Raw genomic sequence first — 16,039 nt, forward strand, 5'->3', positions numbered from 1 at the left:
AAAACTTGACATTCTATAATTAGCTCTTTATCATGATACTTGATTCCAGAATGCTCCATTAGAAGGTAACCTAATTGCTTAATTCTTTATACTTTTATCCCCAGAGCCAAGTACTTAGGTGCTTAATAATATTTACTGAATAATTACTACTGTTCTAGTCCAAATTCCCCTCTATAAAAATGCCACATCTAAAAAAAGTACTCACAAGTAGTTGGCTAGGTTGTGCTCTTGTAACGTATGTGTTTCAAAACCATGGGGAGTCGTATCAAAGTAGTCATTGCCAATCCCACAAATGAAACATTTAGTCTAGAGAAAAAGGAAGAGGATATAAAAATACCAGCAATGGTGGCCCTATTGATAAGTGGTCACTACACAAAATATTTCAAGGAGGCCCTAAAATATCTCTTACAAATTTTCACTGTTTGAGGTTTAGTAAACTGCTCTTAAAATATAAATACCTCCTGGAGGATTTTAACACAGTTGGGAGGAAAAGGTGCTTTGGAACACCAGGAAGCTATCAGGGTAGGCAAACCTGGGTGGGACACTGCAGGCATCCAGAAAGTAACATGAAGACTTAGAGTCAGGAGATCTAGGTTCAGATCTTTATCACTTTAATCCTGTGTTATTTTGGGCAAATCACTTAACTTCTGTAGGTCTCAGTTTCCTCATCTGTGAAATGAGAAGGGTTGGACTACATGACTTCTAAGGTTCCTCCCTGCTCTAAATGATCCTATGAGGGCACTGGAGGATGGTAGAAGAGGGCCACTTAAAAGGACACTAAAATAAGCTTTATCTCATTCATAATTGTATATAGGGTTGGTTCTGGATAGACAAAGAAGCCTACATAGTTGAACTTGAGAGAGATAACATAAGGAAGTGAGAAGCGTATGAGTCTTAAAGTCAGAGACCAGGCTTCTAGTCCTATTCTACTCCTAGCTCACCTATGTGACTCTAGGCAATTCATTTCAGCCCTCTGTGACTAGCTTATTTTTGTGATCCTTTTCAGTTCTAAAGCTCTACTCTATACTCTAAGACTGTGTTTATAAAGCATACCTCCATATCTTCTCTCACTTGTTCTTGCTGGTCTCTTAGTTCTCCAAAGGCATCGATGATCAGACCTGGGATTTTAATTATAAAAAGAATTAAAGTCCCACAAATGATGCACATGCATTAAGTTATGCCAGAGCTGAGGAAATGGTAAAGTTCTACTTCTTTTTCATCAAAGGTCTTAGGATTACTACCATAGATGGATAAGCATGAAAATTTAAAAAAAATCCATCCATGTTTTAAAAAACAGAAACCTTGTTGCTTTATAGATGAATGCTGGATATGATTCTCACTCACTTGTACTTATCATGCAATATGAATTTATATCTAGAAAACTGTCTTCCTATTCAGCAGCTACTTGGAAATACTTCCATACAAATCAGGCTGGAGGCAAGGGATAACAAGAGTTACCCTAATACAGTAGAAAAAGGAGGCAATAAAGCCTAAATTCATCACTATTAATGTCTTGACAAAGAACTTGACTTTTTTTTGACTTTTCTTGGCCTCAGCTGCCTCATTGGTTAAGTTGGAATAATCAATAATTACCAGCACTGGGGGCATAGGGATGTTTCTAAGTGACCCATCAATGACACTGAGCATCTGTGTAGAGTCTATGGATAGAGTCTATGAATAAACCTTAAATAATATAGTAACAAATTATAATACATTCACAAGCTAAGTTCTAACAACTTATCCTTTATATACATCCAAAGATACAGTCTGAGTTTTATTAGACCCTTTCCATGTTCAAAATCATTGCCAATCCTACCTTGAATGATGGCCAGTAGGATAACAATCACAAAGAAGAAGAATGTGATATCAAAGACAATCCGATACATTTCATAAGGATCACCAGCAGGGTCTTCAATTTCATCTCCAATGCCACCCCCAGCTCTTACTCCAACATACATATGGAACAGGTAACACTAGAAAAAGAAGAGGGTTTGACAGTGTAAGCTATGATGAAAAAGGAGTATTTTTAAAAACCAAAACAGGTGATGTGCATGATTAGACTAGAAGATGGCAACATTAAGGATGAGAGCTTTCAGATAAAATTCATTATTTGAGATTTAAGCACCCTATTGAAGATAGCCAGTGAAAGAAATTGAATTTTATGTATGGCTTAAGTTGTAACTTAGGTTGTGTGCCTGTGATGATATTTATTGGTGTGAAGGTTGGCCGCCGCTTTTTCCTCTACCCAGCCACTACTCATCAGAATTGTTTCCAGATGTGCCACTCAAAGAGCAGGCTGCCATAGGGCTGAAATTCCCTCCTCCTACCCCAGTGTAATCAGATCTTGGCACAATATCCACTTTTCAAAGTCTGCCAATTCTTAGCATACATTGAGATTGTGGTGAGAAAATTACTACCCCCCACCCCATATTCAGCAAGATTTAATATGCATATTGCATTGTCTTTATGTAAAAAGTAGGGAGGTTAAAATCCCCCTAGTACTAACTAACTTAGTAGCATCTAGGTGTGATGGTGTCAGTTCCTATAGTCATTCTGTTTAAAAATTAAAACTTTATGCATGGTCAAAATCCAGAACAATGTCTCAAATTTTTAAAGTATGTGGCATTCCTTAAGGAAAATTAGCCACTAGAACTAGGCATTAAGTTTCTGAAGCATGGATATCTGTCATCTTCATGCTGAAAAAGTTGATAAAACTTCTGTAGTTATTATTAGTCTTGGTGTCTACTTACTAGTCCTAGACTGGTAATGCTGTCTTTTTCTTCAGTGGTTTTTAAAAGAGAAGGAAACTAGAAAAGTTCGATTAAAAAAAAGTAAGTATGCAGTGTTCAGGATGCCCTTGACAGGTGAGGTCTAGGCCAGAACTCAATGGATACTCTGAAATTGCCACTCAGGTGATGCATGGGGTGAATGCTCTAGAATACACTCTTTGATGTTCTTGCCAATATAACACTAGTGATTCACTGCCATTAGCTACTTAAATAGTGTTGAAGTCTAGTCAGGGTTTAAAATACATTGTTTTCAGAAGCAGATCAAATATCACTTTTAGTGGTACAACAATTTTATTTTGCCATCTGCCATCTAAGACACTATCTGGTCTTGTAGAGTCTATTCAGAGGTTAAAAAAAGGTTCTATGAAAGGATTGTCTGAAGAGATTTTTATTAATTGAATTATCCATGAAGGGGTGCACAGTAATCCCATGTTTCGTTCTGAGATTACAGAGTATCAGAAAAAAATATTACAGTATAACAGTCTCATTGAGTCCATAGTTTGACTTAGGCATTTTAAAAACAACCCTTTTGCTGACTGTAATCTTCCTATTCTGTCAGCAAGGTTGCAGCGCTTTTTTTTTCCCCCTGAAGAAAACAACTCCTGCTTAAAGAGTAGCCTTGGGTTGAGAGATAGTGAGGCTCATGGAATGAAGACTGGTCTGTGACTCCATACTTGCTTTCTAAAAAGTGGTTGGCATTATAGGGGTTAGAACCTAGAATGTTGGGTGCTATAGGAAAAGACTTTTCATCTGGTCCACTGTGTCATTTGACAAATAAGAAAACCTGAAGCCTAGAAAAGTCAAGCGATTTGTCCAAGAATAACAGCGGTGAGCATAGGGCCAAGACCAAGAAGTCTTATTGCTAGTCCAGTAAGAAATGTTAAATCTCAGAGGTTAGTGAAAATAAAGATGTGATTTTTTTTTCATATCAAAATTGATAGTCCCCTCCCCCAGTAAATCTATTTAAGAACCTCCTGAGGGCCCATGGTCTCTAGCTTAAGAACTCCAAGAACTAGATCAAGCTTCAGCTTTGTAAGACCACTTTCCCCCAAGAAAGTAAGTCTCTTCAGCTACTATCTCACTTAGGACATATACTCATAATATAGGTAAGATATACTGGAGAGGCCAGCATTATTACTTAGATCACTTCCCCATAATGGGTACATCTTTTCTTCCTTGCACTTGACTTGACGACTCCAATGATCTACTACCTCCTGGCTCAATCATGGTTTTTCCTTTTTTTCCTTTTTCCTTTTTCTCCCTTTGGGGAATATACCCTGAAACCAACCATCCCACCCTTTCATGATTGTTGCTTTTGTCATGCAAAGAACTTATCGAACTTCTTTAGAATGTCTCAGTAAGCAAAAAATGCTAAAGTCAAAAGGCTGTGCCCCCGGCACCTGGAGACCCAGGACTAAAGATTGACCACATGAACTTATTGGTTAAAATGCTCCATTTCCAGAGTTGCTTTATTTTTGTAGATAAATTTGGACTAATGACTCATCAATCTGCAGTGGTCTTCTCAGTCAGAATTTGATTAGTGGTCAAAGAAAGTTATTTATAAAATTTATGTTACCAAAATTTCTTAAGACTTTTAGTAAGACTTATAATGTGTAACTCCAAGCTCCCCCAGTTGACTCTCCAAGACACCCACCCACAGACCCTTATTTTCCAGGGAGATGGTGTAACAAGGCAGAGCCTAAGACAGTTTTGTTACCGTCATCATGTCATCACATTTCATATCTGGTTCATCTTCATCTTCACTCTTATTGTAGAACTTTCGGAAGAAGTTGAAAGCCACCACAGTGTAGAGATAAACAACAACAGCCAGAAGTCCCACAGTCAGTACCAGCTGGACATGGGAGGAGAAAAGAGGAAAAGGAACTAGACTCTTTTCTATCTTAATGGTTTTTCTTATGTCTTCTCTGACTTATTTAGGCAGAGCTCAAAGACAAATAATTGTTTCTGTCCTTGAAAGAGAGGGCAAGGAAGGACCAAAAAGAAAAAGAGATGAAAATATATAGTAATGATTTGGGTAATTGGTTCTAAGGAGAGTCAGAGAGTTTGGGGGGGAGGGGGCAGGAAAAAGAGGAAAGACCCCAAAATGGGACCATAAAGTAGAGAGGCAGATGAGGAAAAAAGAATCCATATGAATGCACATAGTAGGTACTTAATGTTTACTAAATAAATACAATTGAAAACAGTTTTCTGCAAGACTTAGGAATTTTCATGGAATATTCAAAGTTCCTTGAGTCAGCACCAAACTTCCATTCTATGGACAGTGAGGAGGATTTCACTGAGAGGAAGGAATTTTAGAGATCATCAAGTTCTGAGGACCTAAAAGATGATATAAATTGCCCAAGGTCACAGAGGCCAGGAGTGACAAAACTGAACTGAACCCTTCTGTTGACTCGTACAGGTAGTGCATTAGATGGAGCACCAGATGAAGAGTCAGGAACATTTGAGTTCAAATCCTGCTTCAGAGACTTTATAGTTGTGTGACCCTGGAAAAGTCACTTGACCTCTGCCTCAGTTTCCTCATTTGTAAAAAGGAGATGATAATAGCAAGTACCTCCCTTGGCTAGGGCAGCTAGGTGATGCAGTGGATAGAGTACCAGGCCTGAAATCAAGAAGATTCATCTTCCTGAGTTCAAATCTGGCTGTGTGACCCTGGGCAAGTCACTTAACCCTGTTTGCCTCAGTTTCCTCATCTGTAAAATGTTAGAGAAGGAAAGAGCAAACCAGTCCATTATCTTTGCCAAGAAAACCCCAAATGGGGTCACATGAAGAGTTGGGCACAACTGAAACAACTGAACAACAACAAAGCTTCTTGTAGCTGTTGTGAGGAAAGAATGAGATAATATTTGCAAATATTCAAGTGCTACATTCTGTTTATCTATTTATTATTATTATTCCACGGTATCATACTGTTTTCTTATATTCCATATCTCTTTCACCTTAAACAAATGGAAAGTCTGCTCAGCCTTAGTGTGGTCCTGCCTCACTCTTCATCCTTTCTAGGGAAGCCCACAAAACTTGGAGGATTAGTGAGTTTGGATACTTAGTCACAGGTATGGAGCTGATGGAAGGAAACAAGTTAGGTGGGCGGTTGGAACAATAAATTCTCCAAATTGGCCTCTCTGAGATTTCAAAAATAAAAGCCAACCTTGGGCTTATGGGGAAATATCCAATCTCATCAAAGTTTGAGGAGCTTTGTTAGTAGAAAGTGGATATAGTGTGAAATCACATACTTCAAGAATGTTATCTGAAGGGGGAAGAAAGGGGCAGTTACGAGGTACAGTAGTTAGAACACTGACCCTGGAGTCAGGGGGACCTGGTTCAAATTTCGCCTCACACACTAGCTGTGTGATCCTGGGCAAATCATTTAACCCCAACTGCCTCCAAAAAAATGTTGTATGATAAGGTCCTGCTTTGAATGATCGTAATTGCTGACTTTTAAATAGTGTTTTCTGGTTACTTGTACTTTGCACAGATTATTTCATATTTTCTTTAGATAATTATGAGTGTTAACTGTTTTTTTAGATTGCTTATTACATTATCCCATCACCTACTCCTCTCTCATTTGAAGATACCATATTTTCTTTGCACCCCACTCTCAGGTCCTTCATTTTTCTTTCTGTTCCACATCATTATAAACCTCATTCCTTAGTAGCTCATACCTGTTTGCCATTGTGAGTTACAGAAGATAAAATTGTCCTCAGTGTCTTGAAACCCATTGCAATGTCCAGTAAGTGAGCAGCAAAGAAGAAGTTGTTGTAGTGACCAAGGATAGACATGGTTGTGTACCAGGCCAGGTATAAGAAGGACTGTGAAAAGTGTCCAATTGAAGAAAAGTTAAGTAGTACCTCAAACCCTGTAATAATTTTTCCATGTGCTGTGATAAACCTACCGGACAAAGATATTTGAATATTATCACACCTAAACTTTAGAGACGTGATGGCAATTGTCTCATCATTAAACTAAAGAACTACATGGGCACAGATTTTGAGGTTGTGTCATTAGGTCTGGGGGTTCTCTGTATGAGATACCATAAAGAATGCCAAATAAAGCAGTTTGGGGGATTAACTTTGCCTTTCCTTGTTCTGTAAACGGAGGGGGGAAGCATCCTTGGGTGGCTTTTGGGTCCACATCCTCTGATAAGAAATCCATCCAATCTTTCCAAGTACCCTTTATTCCATTATTTGGATGCCCATTACCCCAAAGGGCTTCTTGAGCTTCTGATTTGGACTTTTTAAAAGGATGATTTCTATATATGTACTCATTGGAGTAATGAGCAGAATCTTATTTTTCTTTAAGCAATTAAAACTTACATTGTCAGTAAAAACAACTCCCAGCTTCCAGATATGGTACTTCATATCGATGGAGCTCAGCCTAAAGAGGACCAAATAATTTCAAACTCATAAATGTCAAGAGTTAGGTGTTTAATGAGGAAGTTAACCTCTTTCTCCCATGTTTAATAACTGAAACACAACTCAGAGTTTTATCAAGTTATATATTTTCCTCTGGAGATGCTGAATGATTCAGTTAGAAATCCTGTACTTTCAACTGGACTTTCAAAAATTGTAATTCCTAAACACAAAGAACCTGATATCTTTAACTTTTCCAAAGCTGTTCTTATCATGGATTCCTTCCCCTCCCCACCTTTATATATCTTACACATATAATTAACCAAAGCCTTGACAGGATACCTTAAATCAGGAAGGGGGATGAAAGGGCACGTGAAACAGGTATTAAAATTACTTATTAACCATTTTTCCCCTTTGGCTCTCCTATGATTGAAAATAATTAATGGCTACACACTAATGAAAACACCACTCAACTTTGTTGGATTGGGAGAAAAAATGGTTCAGCTTTAACCAAACTTCTTTAGTTACAGATGTTCATCTAAGTACCATGACACAAGAGAAGCCTCCTCTGGTTCTGTCTGTTCAACTGGACTAAAATCCAGGGCATTTTTATCCAAACCCAGAAGTTCAGCAATACGCTCTGCTCCATAGAGGTCACCATACTTGTTGATCACCTGAAAAAGAAAGGAAGACAAAATAAGTCTGACAGTCACACATTTACCACCCACTTTCTGCTTTAAAATGAGGCAGTGGGACTGGATGATTGTGTTTCAATATCTCTTGGGATTTTATAAAGCATGGTTGAATTTTCTATGGAGTCAGGAAAGGACTCAAAATGAAAAGGGATGAAGAGAAAAAGAAACATGATGGAAAATTAAGCTTCCACAACTTTTATATGAAAAAACTGCCATATATCCCAGCTGATATTTTCCCTTTTGTGGAGAGAGTTAAGAGGTTGTTTTGCAAAAGATGACAATGACTGTAAATAAAAATATCACAATTAAGTGTAGGCACTCTTCAGAATGTGGGTGTCTAGGAACAAAGCCATCATTTTGCACATGCAGACTCATGAACACAGTTCCTTTCATGGATTACTTTTCCCAGGAGTAATGAAATCACATCAAATTCTACCAGGTAAAAAAAATATCATCTTAGATTTCCATTATGGCAAGATAATCCATCCCTACTAATAGAGCATACCTTTCTCTTTACAAACTTGTCCCAGTAGTTGCTAGGAAAAGACCTGTAGCAGAGAGAGAAAGAGAGGAGGAAGTTCTCAACATCAGGCAAACCATCTAGATTGATGAAATGACTGTAATGACCTTTCAGGGATCTTGATCTTGGCTTTTCAATTCTGGAGCCTTCTGCCTTAGAGAGCAAAGGCTTGGTTTGTGAAGGTTGCATGTTTTGAGTGACTTTTTAGGGTTTACCTCTGGTCTGTTCATTTCTCCTCTGGTAACTCTGAACTGGCTTCTGGGTTGTTTTCCTCCATTAACTCAATGGTTAAGAATAAGTCTGCAATAGACTTGAGATAAGAATAGGTGTATGCTAGATATTTAATTCTAGTAGCAAAAGGCTTGAGAGAAATCTAGAGGATCCCCTTGAGGCACTGCAATCTGTTGGCATGTGTGTGTGTGTGTGTGTGTATATATATATATATATATATATATACATGTATGTATAGGGCACTCCAGGGGGTGTCCTAAATTTGAAGTTTGAAAAAGCTAGATTCAAATCTCAGTTCTGACAAACTGCATGATCTTGAGCAAAAAGACTTTACTTCTCTAAGCCCAGTTTCTTCATCTGTCACATGGGGATGATACTTATAGAACCAATCTCAAAAGGATTTTGTGAGGAGAGTACTTTGCAAACCTTATAGTACAATGTAAATGTGAACTGTTGTTATCTCTTTCCTCAACATAACTCATGTGGGCTCTGTTGGATTAATGGAATTGGAACCCCGTCTTTGGGTGGCACTTCTTTGAGATGCTGACCCTATTTTGTCTCTCCCATGGGAGAGAAGATGCTAGCCCAAACCATGCTGAAGATGACTTTTTTTTCCTTCAGCTCACAGAGCCCACTATTTCTTTTTTTTTTAAGTTATTTTTTATTTTGTTAATTATTTCCCATTTACATGTAAGAATTTTTAACAATCTTTTTTAAAAATTTTGAGTTCCAAATTTTCTCCCTCCCTCCCGTTCATTCCCCCTCCTTGAGAAGGCAAGCAATTTGATATAGGTTATACATGTGAAGTCATGCAAAACATGTCTATATTAGCCATGTTGCAAAAGAAAACACAAAATAAAACAATAAAAATAAAGTTTTTAAAAAGTATGCTTGGGGGGGGGGCGGAGCCAAGATGGCAGCTGGTAAGCAGGAACTAGTATGAGCTCCATACCGAGTCCCTCCAAAAACCTATAAAAAATGGCTCTGAACCAATTCTAGAACGGCAGAACCCACAAAACAGCAGAGGGAAGCAGGGCTCCAGCCCAGGACAGCCTGGATGGTCTCTGGGTGAGGTCTATCCCACACGGAGCCGGGAGCTGGGAGTGGAGCGGAGCACAGCCCAGTGTGAGCAGCGCGGACCAACTAGACCAGGAGCCGGGCGGAATGTGCCCTACCACCCTGAATCAGTGAGCTGCGGCAGTTACCAGACTCCTTAACCCACAAACACCAAAGACTGCTGAGAAGGTTAGTGGGAAAAGCTGTGGGAGTAGAAAGAGTTCGCGGTTCGGCTTCCAGCCCCGGGGGCAGCGGAGGTGGGGCAGCTACGGCTGCTGCTGCTTCCGGCTCCAGGCCCACCTGGTGGGAGGAATTAAGTGGTGGATCAGAGCAGGAGTGCAACAGCCTGCTGAAGATCTAAGCCCAGTCCGGGTTGGGGGTTGGGTAAGGAGCAGTGCTGGTGTGGCAGAGCTGGCACTTCCCCTCCAAATGTGGAACATAGAACTCTCTAGTCTACAAGCAGTCATACCCCGCTGAAAAACTCAAAGGTCAAGTTAGTTGGCTGGGAATATGGCCAGGCAGCAAAATGCACCGAGATTCAGTCTCAGACTTTGCATTCTTTTTTGGTGACAAAGAAGACCAAAACATACAGCCTAAAGAAGTCAATAAAGTGCAAGAGCCTACACCAACAGCCTCCAAGAAAAACATGAACTGGTCCCAGGCCATGGAAGAGCTCAAAAAGGATTTGGAAAAGCAAGTTAGAGAAGTAGAGGAAAAATTGGGAAGAGAAATGAGAAGGATGCGAGAAAACCATGAAAAACAAGTCAATGACTTGCTAAAGGGGACCCAAAAAAATACTGAAAAATACACTGAAGGAAACAACACCTTAAAAAACAGACTAACTCAAATGGCAAAAGAGCTCCAAAAAGCCAATGAGGAGAAGAATGCCTTGAAAGGCAGAATTAGCCAAATGGAAAAGGAGGTCCAAAAGACCACTGAAGAAAATACTACTTTAAAAATTAGATTGGAAAAAAATAAAAAATAAAAAAAAAATTAGATTGGAGCAAGTGGAAGCTAGTGACTTTATGAGAAATCAAGATATTATAAAACAGAACCAAAGGAATGAGAAAATGGAAGATAATGTGAAATATCTCATTGGAAAAACCACTGACCTGGAAAGTAGATCCAGGAGAGAGAATTTAAAAATTATTGGACTACCTGAAAACCATGATCAAAAAAAGAGCCTAGATATCATCTTTCAAGAAATTATCAAGGAGAACTGCCCTGATATTCTAGAGCCACAGGGCAAAATAGAAATTGAAAGAATCCATCGATCACCTCCTCAAGTAGATCCCAAAAAGAAATCTCCTAGGAATATTGTCTCCAAATTCCAGAGCTCCCAGATCAAGGAGAAAATACTGCAAGCAGCCAGAAAGAAACAATTTGAGTATTGTGGAAACTTAATCAGAATAACCCAAGATCTGGCAACCTCTACATTAAGAGATCGAAGGGCTTAGAATACGATATTCCGGAGGTCAATGGAGCTAGGATTAAAATCTAGAATCACCTACCCAGCAAAACTGAGTATCATGCTCCAAGCAAAATATGGATTTTCAATAAAATAGAGGACTTTCAAGCTTTCTCAGTGAAAAGACCAGAACTGAATAGAAAATTTGACTTTCAAACACAAGAATCAAGAGAAGCATGAAAAGGTAATCAAGAAACAGAAATTGCAAGGGACTTACTAAAGGTGAACTGTTTTGTTGACATTCCTACATGGAAAGATGATGTGTATGATTCATAAGACCTCAGTATTAGGGTAGCTGAATGGAATATGCATACATATATGTTTATGTATATATGTGGGTGAATGTGTATGTATGTATATATCTATGTGTGTATGTATGTATACATCTATGGTGTGTGTGTGTGTGTGTGTATATATATATATATATATATATATATATATATATATATATATATAGAAAGAGAGAGAGAGAGAGAGAGAGAGAGAGAGAGAGAGAGAGAGAGCAGACACAGAGTGAATTGAAGATGAAGGGAAGATATCTAAAAGAAATAAAATCAAATTAAGGGATGAGAGAGGAACATACTGAGAGAGGGAGATAAGGAGAGATAGAATGGGATGGATTATCTCCCATAAAGGTGGCAAGAGGAAGCAGTTCTGTGGGAGAAGGGGAGAGGGCAGATGAGGGGGGAATGAGTGAACATTGCTCTCATCAGATTTGGCCTAAGGAGGGAATACCATACATACCCAATTGGGAATCTTACCCCACAGGAAAGAAGAGGGAAGAAGATAAAAAAAATGGGGGGGATGATGGAGGGGAGGGCAGATGGGGGTGGAGGTAGTCAAAAACAAACACTTTCGAAAGGGGACAGGGTCAAGGGAGAAAATTCAATAAAGCGGGATGGGTTGGGAAGGAGCAAAATATAGTTAGTCCTTCACAACATGAGTATTGTGGAAGGGTTATACATAATGATACACATGTGGCCTATGTTGAATTGCTTGACTTCTTAGGGAGGGTGGGTGGGAAGGGAAGAGGGGAGAGAATTTGGAACTCAAAGTTTTAAAAACACATGTTCAAAAACAACAAAAATGTTTTTGCATGCAACAAGAAAATAAGATACACAGGCAATGGGGCGTAAAAATTTATCTTGCCCTACAAGAAAGGAAGGGAAAAGGGGATGGGAGGGGAGTGGGGTGACAGAGGGGAGCGCTGACTGGGGAACAGGGCAACCAGAATATATGCCATCTTGGAGTGGGGGGGAGGGTGGAAATGGGGAGAAAATTTGTAATCCAAACTCTTGTGATAATCAATGCTGAAAACTAAATATGTTAAATAAATTTTAAAAAAATAAAATAAAAAGTATGCTTCAAATAGCATTCAACATTTGTCAGTTTTCTCTCTGTTGGATAGCATTGTTCATCACGGGTCCTTTGGAATTGTCTTGGATCACTGTCTTGATCAGAGTAGCTAAGTCTTTCATAGTGTTTACAGTGTTCTTCTGGTTCTGTTCACTTCACTTGGCATGAGTTCATATAAGTCTTCTCAGGTTTTTTCTGAAACTATCCCCCAGTACAATAGTTCACAATCATATGTCAAAGCTTGTTCAGCCATTCCCCAGTTGATGGACAACCCCTCAATGTCCAATTCTTTGACACCACAAGAAGAACTGCTATAAATGTTTTTGTGCAAATAGGTCCTTTACCCTTTTACTTGATCTCTTTGGGATACAGACCTGGTAGTGTTATTGATGGGCCATAATTTTATAGTCTTTTGGGCATAGTTCCAAATTGTTCTCCAGAGTGGTTGGACTAGTTCACAACTCTACCAACAGTGCATTAGTGTCCCATTTATCCCACATTCCCTCCAGCACTTGTGATTTTCTAATGTTAGATCATCTGATAGGACATCTTTGCTTCACTCCTGATCTTACTGGGAAAGCTTCAGGTTTATTACCATTGCAAATAACCCTTGTTCTTAGTTTTAATTAGATACTATTTAACATTTTTAAAAAGGCTCCAGTGATTCCAATGCTTTCTAGTGTTTTTAATAGGAATGGGTGTTATATTTTGTAAAAGGCTTTTTTTCCATTTATTAGTGTGATGATTTTAGTTTTCCTAATATTGAACCAGCCCTGCATTCCTGGTATAAATTCCACCTGCTGGTGAGTGTATGATCTTTATAATATATTGCTGTAATCTCCTTGCTAGCATTTTATTCAAAAATTTTACAGTAATATTCATGAAGGAAATTGATCTATAGTTTTCTTTCTGTGTTTTTGCTCTCTCTAGTTTAGGTGTCAAACTCATATGTTTTAAAAGGAATTTGGTAAGATCCTTCTTTACCAATTTTTTTTCAAATATGTCATATAGTATTGGGATTAATTGTTCCTAAAATGTTTAGTAGAATTCACTTGTAAATCCATCTGTTCCTAGGAATTTTTCCTTAGGGAGCTCATTGATGACTTGTTCAATTTCTTTTTCTGGGCTAGGATTATCTGAGTATTCTATTTCCTCTTCAGTTAATCTGGGCAGCTTATATTTTTGTAAATATTCATCCATTTCACTTAGATTGTCAGTTTTACTGTCATATAATTGGGCAAAATAACTCCTAAAAATTGCTTTAATTTCATCTTCCTTTGTGGTACACATTCACCCTTGTCACTCATTACTAGTGATTTAGTTTTCTTTTTTTTTTTTGTTAAATCAACCACTGGTTGATCTATTTTATTATTTTTTTTCCCTCATAAAACCAGCTCCTAGTTTTATTTAGTAGTTCAATTTTTTTTAACTTTCAGTTTTATTAATCTCTCCTTTAATTTCAAGGATTTCTATTTTGGTGTTTAATTGGGGATTTTTAATTCTTTTTTTTTTTTAGTATTTTTAGTACATGCCCAGTTCATTGATCTGTGTCTTTTCTCATTTATTAATTTACGCATTAAGAGATATCAATTTCCCCCTAAGTACTGCTTTGGCTGCATCCCACAAATTCTGGAATGTTCTCATTGTTGTATTCTTTAACAAATTATTGCTTTTCTCTATGATTTGCTCTTTGACCCACTTATTCTTTAGAATTAGATTATTTAGTTTCCAGTGGACTTTTAACCCATGCTTCCATGGTCCTTTATTGCATTATGGTCTGAAAAGGGTGCATTTAGTATTTCTGCTTTTCTGCATTTGGTTGTGAGGCTTTTATGCCCTAGTAATTCAGTTTTTCTGAAGGTGCTATGTACAGCTGAGAAAAAGGAATATTCCTTTCTATTCCAATTCAATTTTCTCCAGAGGTTTAGTGCATCTAACTTTTCTAAGATTCTGTTGATCTCCTTGATTTCTGTCTTATTTTATGGTTAGATTTATCTAGCTTTGAGAGGGGAAAGTTGAGATACCCTACTAATATAGTTCTACTGTCTATTTCTTCCTGTAACTCATTTAACTTTTCTTTTAAAAATTTAAATGGTAGATGGGGGGCGGAGCCAAGATGGTGGCTGGTAAGCACGAACTAGAGTGAGCTCCGTACCCGAGTCCCTCCAAAAACCTATAAAAAATGGCTCTGAACCAATTCTAGAACGGCAGAACCCACAGAACAGCAGAGGGAAGCAAGGCTCCAGCCCAGGACAGCCTGGATGATCTCTGGGTGAGGTCTATTCCACACGGAGTGCAGAGCGAAGCAGAGCAGAGCCCAGCCTGAGCGGTGTGGACCATCCAGACCAGAAGCTGGGCGGAGGGGGCCCTAGCGCCCTGAATATGTGAGCTGCGGCAGTTACCAGACCCCTCGACCCACAAACACCAAAGACTGAGGAGAAGGATAGTGGGAAAAGCTGTGGGAGTGGAAGGAGCTCGCGGTTTGGCTTCCAGCCCAAGGGGCAGCGGAGGTGGGGCAGCTACGGCTGCTGCTGCTTCCGGCTCCAGGCCCACCTGGTGGGTGGAATTAAGTGGCGGATCAGAGCAGGAGTGCAACAGCCTGCTGAAGATCTAAGCCCAGTCTGGACTGGGGGTTCTTGGGGAAGGAGTAGTGCGGGTCTGACAGAGCTGGCACCTCCCCCCCAAACATGGAACATAGAACTCGTTAGTCTACAAGCAGTCATACCCCACTGAAAAACTCAAGGATCAAGTTAGTTGGTTGGGAATATGGCCAGGTAGCGAAAACACGCCCAGATTCAGTCTCAGACTTTGGATTCTTTCTTTGGTGACAAAGAAGACCAAAACATACAGCCTAAAGAAGACAACAAAGTAATAGATCCTACAACAAAAGCCTCCAAGAAAAACATGAACTGGCCCCAGGCCATAGAAGAACACAAAAAGGATTTGGAAAAGCAAGTTAGAGAAGTAGAGGAAAAATTGGGAAGAGAAATGAGAAGGATGCGAGAAAACCATGAAAAACAAGTCAATGACTTGCTAAAGGGGACCCAAAAAAATACTGAAAAATACACTGAAGAAAACAACACCTTAAAAAACAGACTAACTCAAATGGCAAAAGAGCTCCAAAAAGCCAATGAGGAGAAGAATGCCTTGAAAGGCAGAATTAGCCAAATGGAAAAGGAGGTCCAAAAGACCACTGAAGAAAATACTACTTTAAAAATTAGATTGGAGCAAGTGGAAGCTAGTGACTTTATGAGAAATCAAGATATTATAAAACAGAACCAAAGGAATGAGAAAATGGAAGATAATGTGAAATATCTCCTTGGAAAAACCACTGACCTGGAAAATAGATCCAGGAGAGAGAATTTAAAAATTATTGGACTACCTGAAAACCATGATCAAAAAAAGAGCCTAGATACCATCTTTCAAGAAATTATCAAGGAGAACTGCCCTGATATTCTAGAGCCACAGGGCAAAATAGAAATTGAAAGAATCCATCGATCGCCTCCTCAAATAGATCCCAAAAAGAAATCTCCTAGGAATATTGTTGCCAAATTCCA

At 38.9% G+C, this 16,039-nt stretch overlaps 1 protein-coding gene across 1 annotated transcript in view; it reads right to left on the reverse strand.

Annotated features, from left to right (window-relative positions):
• Positions 1-16,039, reverse strand: part of RYR3 (ryanodine receptor 3) — a 633,352-nt gene that overhangs the window by 7,841 nt on the left and 609,472 nt on the right. Inside the window, exons 96-103 of the mRNA XM_036736677.1 lie at positions 8,357-8,399; positions 7,703-7,830; positions 7,121-7,181; positions 6,470-6,616; positions 4,507-4,641; positions 1,817-1,973; positions 1,054-1,118; positions 206-306 (exon numbers count right to left, since the gene is read on the reverse strand). Of these exons, the coding sequence (XP_036592572.1) occupies positions 206-306; positions 1,054-1,118; positions 1,817-1,973; positions 4,507-4,641; positions 6,470-6,616; positions 7,121-7,181; positions 7,703-7,830; positions 8,357-8,399 (837 nt within the window). The remainder of the gene's footprint in view (positions 1-205; positions 307-1,053; positions 1,119-1,816; positions 1,974-4,506; positions 4,642-6,469; positions 6,617-7,120; positions 7,182-7,702; positions 7,831-8,356; positions 8,400-16,039) is intronic.

This window comes from Trichosurus vulpecula, chromosome 8 (assembly GCF_011100635.1).
Source record: "Trichosurus vulpecula isolate mTriVul1 chromosome 8, mTriVul1.pri, whole genome shotgun sequence".
Taxonomy (NCBI): domain Eukaryota; kingdom Metazoa; phylum Chordata; class Mammalia; order Diprotodontia; family Phalangeridae; genus Trichosurus; species Trichosurus vulpecula.